This window comes from Larimichthys crocea, chromosome XIX (genome assembly GCF_000972845.2).
Source record: "Larimichthys crocea isolate SSNF chromosome XIX, L_crocea_2.0, whole genome shotgun sequence".
NCBI lineage: Eukaryota > Metazoa > Chordata > Actinopteri > Sciaenidae > Larimichthys > Larimichthys crocea.
The window spans coordinates 5,195,445-5,208,889 of record NC_040029.1 but is presented as its reverse complement, the minus strand read 5'-3'; the positions used below and the strand labels follow the sequence as shown (position 1 = coordinate 5,208,889).

Below are 13,445 nucleotides of genomic sequence, written 5' to 3'. Positions count from 1 at the left end.
ACACCTAGGGAGCCTTAATACAATCACAGAACCATCAATGTTCGAGTTCGAGTCATAAGATTGATCACGAGATCAACTTTACACACTAACACGTGTGCATCATAACTGAATTGCAGTTTACAGCGTTAAGTCTCTAATGTTTGTGTTCTTATTATTTTGTACCATGCAACTGATCTGCAGGATCAACGACGAAATATTCCATCATCGCTCACAAAACATCAAATTGAGTATCTTGAGTGTTTGTGGACCTGAAAAATCAAGCTGTTAAAAGACAGGACAGCTCTGTTTTTCATCATGACTGGTTGAAGTCCCCAAGTACAACAGTGCAAGGCCTGTGATCCTTCTGCTGTTGACTGAAACACGGTTTGTGCTTTCAGGCAAAAAAAAAGAAAAAAGAAAAACAAACCAAAAAAAAGGAGCCTTGAAATGTTGACAGGTTACAGGGAATCAAACCTGTACCAATTAATGTAGCTGTAGATGTTAATATGGGGAATAGGAAAATGGATTTCTAATTAAAATATTTCCCCATTGGTTCTTCAGAACAGTCTATCGTTAGAACAAGAAAACAATAGTTGTAAGTATACGAGACTTACCTGAGCCTCTCTTCGACACCACTTTCAGGCAATGGACCACGACGGCATGAAGCAGGATCAGAAGAGGAATGGGAGCTTTCATTTTTTACCAGTCCTACAAGGAAACACAAGCTTGAGTTATTATTCTGTACTGAGGCAGGCTTCGCATACAGCGAACCCCTATCCAAACATCAAAAAAAGAAGAGATAATGATTTTGGCAGGAGATGCTCGATCAAAGCTCAAATACAAAAAGCTGCAAGTTCTGAGCCAATAATTGCAGAACTTTTACAGGACCTAAGGTCAACTGAAGAAAAACAAAATCCAAAACCCCTATGTGCAAATTCTGTTTGTCTGCCTCGACTTTATTTATAACAGTGACTCTTCAGGGACCGTATAATCAGCGGGAGGCTGTTGATGATACGAATGTCAGGACGGATTTCTATCAAGGGGAACCTGGCTTTGCAGTTTTGTCAACTGCCTATGACACTAATGCAACTTCTCTCCCGACCAACATGACATAATCAGGTGCCGACTTAGATCAGGATACATCTCCGTTAGCATGCATGGTGATAATAATGGGAATAACGTGACATTTCACTTGATGTCAGTCAGGCTCAGCGAGATAAAAGCTTCTCCTCTGAGAGTTCCGCAAAAATAACAATCTGGGTAACGGTTATATTGAAACATTTTGTGATCTAATAAAAGCCATACGATAGTTTGCCAATGGATTGATTGATATTGGCCAACCAGTGGATCTGTCGAATACGTGATGATAAAAAAGCTCACTGTAGTCAAACTTTAATAAAAAATAGGATTTGTCTAAAGTTCATCAAACGTAATATTTATTTAGGTTTTGCCTGAAGCTACCAAAATTCCTCAGTAATGCACTTACTCATCAAACCCCTCCACGTGACATGTATAATTCTTCTTTTTGTTGGCTACTCATTTGTTTCCTTGCTACAGGCAAAAGTGCCATCTCTGCTATGGCTCAACAAGATGTTCATGTAGGCTACGAGGGCGCTTCCATTGGCATTTCAGTCACGACAAAGATGCTTCACATAGATTCCACAAAGCTGCATCAGAAACCCTTTGGGGGGAAACCCTGAAAAGCCACAATAACCCTCGAGACAGGCACAGAGGCATGCGAAACTGGCCGGCAGCCAAAGATGGCGACATTGCCCTGTTCTCCCCGTCAAAGCCCTATTGTCGTCAGCCCTTGCTTCCTGCAACCAATGCCACCTCTGAAAAGCTACACGCCACCACACAAATATCTTATCTTTTTAATTAGTTTTCCATGTTGGGTGACAGTCTGCAACATTAGCACAAAAGCTGTGGTCTCTTTCTGTGGTTTGAACACAGAAGAAACGACTGAATCGCCAGTTCTGTGCGGTCTCCATCCAGCTCAGTGATATCCCGGGCTGCTTGATATCAAAGCAAACACTTTTTTTTAATCAGTGAAAAGGTTAAAACCGTGCTCTTGTAATTAATTTTTTTGTTGGTGCCAACTATACAGATGAGCAAATACAGTAGGTCTTCTGTTGGCTACATTGATCATACACTCTGTTTGCATGTGTGCAGAGAGCAAGAAATATGGATTATGGGATTAAATACGTTTAAGAATCACATAGCACATGGCATAGTGCTTTGCTCTAAGCTAGTGTGCCGTCATTGCGGAAAATGGCTCCAGAAGTGAGGTGTCATAAACCCTTTCAAAAAGACTCACTGTTTGTTTTCCCCTCACCGAGGTTAGTTATATAATGTTTGTTGTTTTCATTGGGGAATATATATATATAAAAACTATAAAAGTGTAACACTGTGCAAATAATATGCAATACTGCAGCTGCACAATGACGACAATAAAAAGGCACAATGTCACTGTCAATTAATTTGTCAGTTCAGGGACATGCTGTTGTTGAGGCCTGGTTATGCAAAAGGAAAATACAACATTTATAATAAAGCTCAGTCTTTAATTGATATGATTTAAAAGACTGCCTATACATTCAGATATTAGCCTGCTACTAATGATTATCTGCATTATTGATTAATCTGCAGGATCTGTAGAAATGGATCAAATCTAAATGTGGTTTATAAAATATCAAAGTAGAGTAGTAGAAAGCAATCATCTCAGTTTGCCAAAACCCAAGGCAAAGTCTTTATTTTCTGTCAATTGACTAATTGCTCCAGCACTAGTTCAATATCACTACAGTAAGTGCCAGATGTGGAGCATGTGGAGCAGAGGTAAGTGAGATGAGCGGTACTTGAGCCTTCGTTGGCGGTGATGTGGCGGTCTTATAGCCTAAGGGGAAGAGGCTGCCCTGTAGCCAGCAGATCATTCGATATCTCCTGCCAGACGAGCAGCAGGGGTTATCAGACTCCTTAGCTGTTCTGTGGGATCTGCACATGGCACAAGTACATCATCTCGCCAATGTTACAATAATGATGATATTCAGGGGAAGGGGGGGTTAAATGTCTTCTCACTCGTCCAATGCCATGTTGTCATCTGACAAGTCAGGATACTTTCAATTAGCCCTCTGTTGAAGTTTGAGGGGACTCGGGGCACACAGTATTTAGTGGTATCTGTGAAGGTGTGTCCTCCTATTCCATCCTATCTGTCAGTGGTCTGCTGGTGAGGAAGTCCAGAATCCAATTACAGAAGGTAGTACTCAAAAGACTGCTGAGCTTGTCAAACAGCATTCAGACATAGATGCTGTTATTTTTAAAATGTGTAAGACCGGAGTGGAGATGACATCCTGTGGATCTGCTTGCACTAAATGCAATCCAGTTGGGGAACTAAGTGGCTGCACGACTACCTTCCTCAAAGCCGCCACAGGTGGGTAATAGTTGTGGCAGACTAGATGACAAAGTGCTGTAAGCTGTAGCAGGTGAGGAGCTTTAACACAAGAGTGATGTGTCAAACTTATCTTTAGATAAGCATTAGGCGCATGTTTTTAGTCCATGGCAAGCTTCACGTTCACTCTCAGCAGGCTCTCTTTCACGACTGCTGCGTGCACAAGTGCCAGGTCCTCCAAAGAAAAAGGGGATGTTGCTTTTTTCTCTCAAAGGATCAAAGGAAGCGTAAAAGGTGTTGAGCTAATCTGGCAGCCGTGCATGTATTGATGCGGGCATTCATGCTTTTGTAACACACAACTGCCCGTCACATGTCTATGTGTCGTTGAGGAGCCTCTACTCGATGCTTTATGTTTATTCTCTTTGACATTATAGCATGATCGGCTGATTCATGACACGCGTTCCTCTTTGTGGGTATGGTTCTCTTGGTTACTACAAGCTGTCCCCTGTGTTCCAGCTACAGAGACGCTTCAGTTCCTTCAGTCCATAAGGAAAAGAAAATCATCAGCAGTGTTTCCCCAAATACAACAACTATAAATGGTTAACTTCGACTATGTGCTTTGACTTGGATTCCCTGCTTCTGATGCTGATCAAGTGCGTTTAAAAAGACCAGGCCACCTGAGCTAACTCAAGGGCTTATCAAGGTCAAACACTCAATTTAATATCAGTAGTCACGAAAAGAGTGTCAATGCATTATTGGCGCTATCGTCTCACTTCTTGGCACATGGTTATTAGCTAGTGAGAAGTGAAAGATTCAGTGCAGCTGTCTAACTGTCAGAGATATGATCAGGAACACAATAGAGCAGGAAAAAAAAAAGCAAGAAGAGTTATCCCCCTTCAACAAATGAACGGATACTGGATGTCCCAAAAAAAAATAAAAAAAATGAAATGGTTGGAAAAAAATAGTCCTCCCTTAAAAATCCCACAATGAAAGCTTATCCTGTCAAGCATCTCATAGTGTGCCATTCTTTAAAGAAAAGCTCATCCAAAAGGTGCTGTCACCTGCCTCTCATCCTTTGATTGTTTTTTCCTCAAGCATCCACTTTCTCCCCTCCCTGACAGTGTTCCCTCCTCAGCGGATTCATCCGAAATTCAATTACTTTCGAGGAGGGTTCGGCGAGAGAAATGGGCCACTCTCTCAACACTCTCTCAGCTCGGAGTTGGCCCTGAGGAATGCATCTCCCTCTCTCATTCGCACACAAACAATTTCGGCTATCGACGACCGAGGCTTTACCGCTTTACCGTAGCTCGCCAGGTGGATATTGAGATGATGATTTATACGCATCTCTCATTTCAAGTCAAATTTTCTCGGGGCTGAAGGTCCTCATGCTCAACTTTGAACCACTGCTCATATCTGATGTTTCTGGACGACTTTATATCTTTGTAGGACTTTGCCCATATCAGATACCAATGGAAACAGACAGCAAGAAGCAATAACAGATATCCGTATTTGTGCCGGCACTTCTTCTTCTTTGTGCCTTAAAGTTTGGATTGAATCAAGGTGGAAAACATTTTGCTTCTTTTTGTCCTTCCAGCGTTGAGTCTTGTCATCCTCTTAAATGTAAGTTGCATTATAGGGCATGCTTTTAATCACATGCAGACCATGAAAAAAAAAATTCAGATGGAGACTCACTCTGCAGCGCGTCTCCATCATTACCGTCTGAACCCCAACCGTGTTACCCCGCTGCCCCTTTCCTCCTACCGCCAGCTGGAAAATTGATATGTACTCTGCTTGGTGAGTTATTAACATTTCTATTTGTGAGGAACACTTTTCAAGCCCTTACACCCTTGGCTGACGCACACACACACCCACGCGAGTCTGTGCTCTCCTCGCTGAATTATTCCATTTTAGATAATCTAATAACCCCCGCAACCACGAGCCTCCATGTTCTTGACATGCACGCAGAAAGTGAGAGCGGGTGAAGAGGACGCTCCTCGAATGCAATCGACGTCTCTGAACGAGTGAAACGCTGCACGTCTTCAAATAAATGTTTCTACTGCGATTGTGTGAAAATATGCACACAGTCCACTTCCTGCCTGAATGGAGGAACAAAGGAAGACACACACTTATGCAACAGTGTACTTTCATGTGTGTGTGGACAAGTCATGTTCATGTCATTTCAGAAACTGTTTCAGGAATAGGTTTTAAAAGCCTAGTGACATATTTAACTGCTCTCTATGACACTCATTTGTAATGCAATGTTCTTAGTAGTCCATCCAGCTACAATATGCTGCCAGTGCTCTCTGAATTTCCATGGTGATAGTAGTCATAGCTAAAATAAAATAAAAATCCTCACACAATGGTCGAAATGCATCCAAAACCTTCACATTCTGGTGGAGAAATAGTAAATAATAACGTACAATAACTTGTTTTTGGAGCTAAAATCGAAGATTGGCTCTAAAAAAATATAAGAATCAGACTTAAAAAATATTTATCTCTCCAAGCTGGGCTGCATCATGTAACTAAAAAAGAAGCAGCTCTGTGTCTCTGGGCTCAGGAAATATTTTGCTGCTCAGTAAAATTTATGACATTTTTATTTAGTTATCTTGTACCGGAGTGCTGAGTTCAACAAATAACCAAAGAAACGACTGGTCTTAAAATTAAACTGAGCTGTTGGCTTGCCATTTGACCTCAACAGTTAGTAGGATATGTCGTGACAGTCTGTGCATCAAATATGGCAGATAAAGTACATAATGTTTCATTCATACTTGGTCTGTGTGGACAAAATCCACTTTCGACGAATTTGGACGAGCACAATGTGTGCGTCCATGCACACGCACGTCCAAACCGTCTCTGCAGCCACGTCCAGTTCTTAGTCCCATTACCTGGGCTGCCTGCTAACGAGATTCTTTATCCTGCCCGGCTGTCGGGGAAATAAGGACGACATTAAACGAAACCGAGCGCTCTCTTTGGATATTCCAAGCCAAAACTAAAAAAGGACCCGCTGGAATCACTGAGAGGAAGAGGTGAAAGGGGACGAGAGGATGAATGAACACTAGAAAAGAGGGAGAGGAGTTGATGAGGACAAGGCGACCATGAGGTGGTATGATGAGATGGTGTCAAGCAGCAGAGCACTGAAACACACAGAAGCTAAAAACGGGAATACTCCTGTGACTGTAGATTCCTATGCAAACTATCCATATTGTGACATCCTGGTGATTAACATCGAGTTTTACTGTGTCAACTCTCTCTATAACTGTCTATAAAAATGTGCTGATGTGATTAAAAAAGATGCAACCAATCTGTAGTGCGCGGACCATTATTAGGGCTGTCAAGGAGTTGTTTGCTCACTCACTGCTGCTCTTCAAACTGTCTCAAATTTTTAAATTAACTACGGCAGATATGGATTTATAGGAAAACGACAATGATTCACGCGCTGTTAAATTAATAGTGACGATTCTGCTCTGTCGGTACATCGCAGATCATTTAGCGCTCACTGAGAGGATCAGCCTCAAAACACACTTTTCTTCCAAACACGTGGCACGTATGGGACGGCACTGAGGTTTTTTTTGAGCAAAGCTTCTCCCTTGATACTATCGGAGCAGCCACAGCACACTTATGTTGAGCTATAAAAGAAATATCAGGTTCATTCAACTTGTGCTTTATTCTCACAGCGGCTATGTGGGAAGATCCCTGTCGAGTGACTAGATTTTTCCTCAAAGTTGGAACCAGGAATTCGATTAAACTCCAAGCACATGCTGTTTTTTTTTTCTTCCCCCCCTTCCCCAGGCTTGATCTGTACTCCCAGTGTCAATCAAACTCGATCGGAGTTCAAGGTATGAAATAGGATTCACCTCGAGAGGAAGCATGCTCCACTAGCTGCTGAATGACACTTGTAAAGCCTCGTGCTGCAGGGTTATCTGCAGTCTAACATTAGGTGTACTTCACAGACACAACCCCGATGCTAAATAAAATGAAAACTCATCAGCCGAGCCAGAGACTTCCAACGGTAACGGTGAGATAGTCACGGACTGAAGGATTTCTCTCTCCATCTCTTTCGCTCACACAACCTCTAACACGTTTTTACTCGACACCTAAATTTAAAATCGGTGACACTGAGACTGATCTGCCGCTGAATCGACGATCTAACTCTACGGTATGTTAATGCTTTTCATTGGAGAGCATCAAAGTCTCTCTGACTTTAAGTGAAAAAAAGAAACACTGCATATTTTACAGTAGATTTTTTTAGTTTAGAGGAAGCAGGATGGTCGAAATCCTCCAGTAGGACCGAGCTGCTTTTTATAGATTACACTGAAACATAATAAGGGACCAATAAAACGTCTTTTAAACTATAAAAATGTAGAAACTAAAGGCCTACGAAAATGAGAAATAACGCCTTGGCGGTTTCTGTAGCTTGCCAAATCACTTCAGCTGAATATACTGTCTTGTCTAAGCAGCAGAACCGTGGGCTGATTTAAGGGGGAATGAAAGAGGATTGTCAGATTATTAACACAAGTTAATAACCGCCTACCCTAAAGCAACTATAATCATTAAGGCCGCTGAGCATTTATCTTGCTGATTTTTTCCTTTTATCGAATAAACCACTGGGAAGAATCAACTTGAGCCAAAAGCGGAGCAAATGTACAATAGAGCCAATAGCAACAAAACAAACAAAGCTGAGCGAATAATCAAAATCTCTCTTTGAACAAAGTGCTTAACATTGTACAGTCAATTTATCTGACTCTGTCTGCTGAGGCTGTACACCACTTGAAAAGTACTCCATCATTGATGAATGCACCGTTCTTAACATAATGATGGATGCGCGGCATGTGGCTCATTTGATTGGAATATACAATATATTGTGTTATGGCAGGTTGTCTGTTTTATGGTAAAACATAACAAAGCATTCATCTCCTCATAGGGCAGGTGCACAAACAGCACGTGGCAAATAACTGTTTATATTTCATATATATTCAAGAGTTCATAACTACATTGCAAAGGTAGACACACACACACACACACACTAACCTGTCAATGTGAAAGCCATTTGTCTTCAATGCACCTTTTCACTGAAAATGTCCCTGACATGTCTGAACCAAACAGCCCTGCAAGCAAAAATAAACTTAAGTGCTAAGGTGAGCAGACATCCTGTAGTTACCACTGAGAGCTTAACGGCGCAATGCAAATAAGCTTTCACACAATAACAGACGACCCACATCTCCATGCTAGGCAGCCAAGATTCAATATCGTAGGACAAGGAGTGCTGCGTCCCCAGGCCCTTCTTGTAAAGTGGCCCATAAATCAAGAACCCTGTTGAGAGCCGGTCTCTGTGGGTCTGGTCCAGCAGGGGGGAAAACTGAGCCACAGCTCTGGCTGGGAAAAAAGGCACACCAGTAACCCTCAGCTGTAATGTAAAGCATGTCTGAGCAGCACAAAATGATTGCCATCATTAGCCAAACTGGGGATTGGATTATTGCTGGAATTGTTATGCTTAAACATATAGATGATGCCGAGGCTCGGGGTGTTCAGCCATGCATGTAACTGAACTGGGTCAAAACGGTATGTCCTTATTAATGTTGGTTTATATTTCAAAGCTCGTGTAATAAAAGCAAGGACAGCTAGAAAACGGGGACAATCCAAGAAAAGGAGAAAAGAAAAATTTTCTGGCAGTGAATATTATTTAGACCTGCGTACAGAAAATCTCAATGAGATCCCCCCCCCAAAAAAAACAAATGTCTGGCCAAAATACCTGGCTCCACTTTGGCAGCAGTGCATTGAATCATCCATCTGGCAAAGCAGTGTGTGGGCCAATGGAATCTGTGCATTTCCAGGTAGATTACTTTGAGCATGAATGGGGTAAATGTATTGTTTACATTGCAAACACAGTCGTGGAGGATAAAATGATTGATCTGTGAAAACTTCACAGAGCTGGAAAATCCTCTCTCAGAGCGTTCCAAATTGCCGTGTAGTGTTTCGGCTTGTGTATATCCGTCAAACTCAGGTACGAGTTACTCAGACTTGAACATCCTGGATGTTATAACTCATCTTCTCGTACGTATATTTGGCAACATACATACATAAACCTACACCGCCTCTTATGTCTTCTTAAACTCAACATCGTTGAGTGAATTTGTGTCATATGAATATGGGTGGATATTGTTTAAAGAAAAATATGATACCAGTATCCTTAAAGTGATACTGATACAAAGAGAGTACTCAATTCCAACCCTGGTCATGGGTCAATTATATGTCGCATTAAATCAAAGGCTTGCTTTGATTGAATACATCTAGTATTTTTGTTTCTAGATCTGGATACAGAAGATTTTGATACTACTTGGTAGTGTTTTGGTCAACACCTTAAATCGTATGGAGTACTGACACCCAGCCCTACATATGACATTATGTTCATTTACACATGCAGAAAAGTTTAAGAACTGTATTTTGGGGTTTTAGTAAAAATGCATATGCCATAATTTCATGTAGGGGTGCAAGGATTCACTCAAACACAATAGTGTAGCATAAATTGTGTGTACTGGCTAGCAAATTGTGAGTAGCTTCAAAAACAGCCCATGTCTGAATTGATCTAATGTACACCACCAGTCCCAGCGTGTACTAGAGGCAGGTTGTAATATATACGGTTGAGATTAGCTGTGAATACAATGTTGCCTGAGGTCTCTTGTAGCCGCTAATGACAAATGAAGAACTGGTAATGAAGCACTTCACGATTTCACTCATTATTAATCACTTGATGTTCTATTTAAGGTCCTGCCTGGCTCAGATTAGGGTATATGAAATTGGGGTTAGGGGTAGGAAAAGCGACGTGTTCATGGGTATGGTGCTCCCATTGAAGCCAACGCTGCATGAAAGTATGAGCAGTTTCTATCAGCGGATACTTAAAAGCCTTTACTTGAGAGCACGCCATGCTAAATGGGTTTGTAAAAGGCGATGTTGAATTCTCTGAATCTATCACAACAGCACCTTAGATTACAGGTCAAAATGTGAATAAAGACTGGTAGCTGTGATAGTGTTTTGGAGCATTAGGGAGATGTGTTTCCTCTGCTATGCACCTAAGCTGCAAATGCATTAGCCTGTACAATAATGTAGTCCGGGTCCTTTTTGTGGCATTTTGTGCAATTTTTTATATATTTTTTTTATCTCCACACAAACGTATGGAATGTCACAACAAAGCCTTCATGAATGAGTAAGCACAGATACGATGAACAGAGGAGGGGAAATGGGAGGAGAAATTGCTCATTTTGCTTCCCCTGGCATGCAATTTCCATCCTCTATCCACATCTCTCTAAAAAGCTATCTAAAACACATCAACTTCATCTTTCTAGGCTGGATGGGCCTCAGAGGATCACCTCCAGACATGGCACGCTGATAATAGGGCTGAAAAAAAAAGGGATGAAAACGATAATTCTGCCCCCTTGCTTATAGCAACGGGCTTCTCATTTTACTGCTGATTAAAAAGAGGAAAAAAAAAAAATCATTTAAACATCACTTGCCCCCAGCAAAGAAAAATACTGTATATTGAGGTAATTGATCATACCTCAGATGGCTGTTTCATCCGAGGAAGTGCAACACGAGTATTTCATCACCTCATTCTTCATTTAAGCCGTGTTACAATTGACCAACACAACTTCTAAGCTCCCGGGCATGCTACACTGTGGCTGACCTCCAGTCCTTTTATTTTCTGCTGTAACAAATGGGAAAATAAAACGCTCTTAAATTGCATTTGATTCTGGTCAAGTTTGTTCTTTGATCCTGCCTGAACACAGAATAGCCTGCATATGGAAATGTAAAGAGACGGTTGGCGATGATGCCATTACCATCCTTTTATTGTGGTATTAAGCGTTGCTCTGTAAGGAGAGCTATTCCATTACATTAAATAAAACTAGCACTCAGCTTAGCATCCATACATAAGGCATTCGGATCAAGGCCTAAAAAAAAAATAAGTGGCCTATAAAAATGATTTTCAGGGAAGACCATTCTTTCTGATACCACTCCATTTATTTTTCCATACAGCCGTGTCTTCCAGCACAGCGATTGCGGTTGATGTAGACTCTGAAAGGGAGACAATGCTCGAGCTTTCTCCTCCTGCAGGGAACAGATTTGAGGACAAAGCAAGCCTCTTCTGTCGAACTCTCGATCTGAACTGAGATAACCTACATTGTTGCTGCAGAACTGTAAATAGGGGCATCTGTTATGGACAGCTGTGAACTAGTGTTGGTGAAAGAGTGTGTGAAAGAGTCCACCAGGCAGGTGTTTGCAAACTTTATAAACATACAGTATGTCAGAATTTATTTTATTGGTATAATTTAAGGAAGGGTGAGATGAATAAACTGCTATCATAGTATATGCATATCTATAGTGATATAATACATTTAATTTTCTGTAGAAAATAATCACAGTAAGTACGACTGCTGTCACGAATCAAAAGTAATTTCTCACACTGAGGCAAAAATACGACAACGCCATAAAGCAGTCCAGCTCACAGAGAATTACTTACACATCACGTCCTCGCACTGAAACCAGCTTCGAAATACTTAATGCTAATTTATAAAAATTGTTGATTATATTTCCGTCCAATGACTAATTCATTAATCAACTAATCATTCTAGCACTGCATCACACAGAGACGTTTAGCTCAATGAAATCAAATGAACTTCACTGCTGTTCTGATTTTAATTATTTCAAATGTACCTCTACGTTGGTTGCCGATTTTGCTTTAATCTTTAAAAAGCAGTTCCAGGTCAATTTGAGGGGTCTCCAGATGATGAAAGGAACACCAAAAGCAACATATTCATGCCCCACTAATTACTTTTTTTATGAAATACCACTTCACCAGCCCCTAAAAGGAACTCTTCAAGTCTGATATAGATTGTAATTTTGTTTTTCACCCATGGTAGTCATGATTCTTCTTTGTACAGGTGAGCTGACATATTGTAATCTACCTGATCTACCATACTTGTCAATTCATGACATGATGGCCGCAACCAAAATAAATAGCTTTGAATCAGATCGATGCCCAATGATTGCGATGGAAAATGGAACAAGGCATGGGGAAAGAGGAATCTCATCTTCACGGGAATTGGATTTTCAAAAGATTTAACAGGAGCTGCCGAGTACATGCATAGAAGACGTGCTCTGAAATACTCGGATTTCACAACAGTCAATACGTCTGCGCGGCCACGTGCCAAAGAGGAATGGAGGGCGCTCCAGTGATATTTGTACACATGCGCGTGGTCACCATAAACATACAAGCTGGATCACCTCTCTATATTTTCATTACCCCCTCGAGACTTATTAATGTAATCTAAAGCTATGATTGAGGTGCCCCACTCTCAACTTCTAACATTCTTCCCCACAAATCCTCATCAATTGCTCCAATCACTCCTCACACAGAGCCAATATTCCATGCCGAGACAACCCCTATGTCCCACCATATTAATGAACTCTTTCAATTTGAAAGCCTTTGACTGCCCGCCCCTTGATTGCAAAGCCAAGGCCAATAGGCCTCGGTGACAGCTCCTTGAAAATTAAAAGTATCAATCAAGGGGAAAAGCTTGTGATGTCTTCTGATCCGTCTACCAGAGAGAGCGAATTGGATGTTGAAACGGGGTCATGTTCCTTTTTTGCAAATGTTTGTCATGCCGTGTTTCAGCATATTTTAGTCTAAGATGTTTGCTTTGCGATATGAAAATCGGAAAATAAGATTATATGTCAATTATTAGACGCAGATCCACAGGGTTCATGATTTTCTGACTGCCAAATACTTTTTGTGATACATGACAATGCTCTAGACACCACACATAAGTAAGTAATTGTACTGCCAAGCATTCATACACGCTGTTATTAAGTATTGAAAATTACACTTGAAACAAGCCCATCAATGAAATGACGACTTTATTGGTGCATTAATATGGCCTTTTAAACCTTCACTTAATTCATCATCAGGGGGCAAAGGAAGAATTCAGTGCCGCCGGGTAAAGTTGACCAGCATAAAAACAAAAGTGCCAATGCCGGATGACATAATCTCTGTCTAAATCAATTTCTGTGTGAGAGCACTCGACTCAGCTCA

At 41.2% G+C, this 13,445-nt stretch overlaps 1 protein-coding gene across 7 annotated transcripts in view; it reads right to left on the bottom strand.

Annotated features, from left to right (window-relative positions):
* Window positions 1–13,445, bottom strand: part of LOC104924097 (interleukin-1 receptor accessory protein-like 1) — a 260,076-nt gene that overhangs the window by 199,826 nt on the left and 46,805 nt on the right. For all 7 annotated transcript variants that reach the window (XM_027291703.1, XM_027291700.1, XM_027291702.1 and 4 more), the window contains one exon: window positions 594–687. In XM_027291703.1, the coding sequence (XP_027147504.1) occupies window positions 594–675 (82 nt within the window). In that variant the 5' untranslated portion in view covers window positions 676–687. The remainder of the gene's footprint in view (window positions 1–593; window positions 688–13,445) is intronic.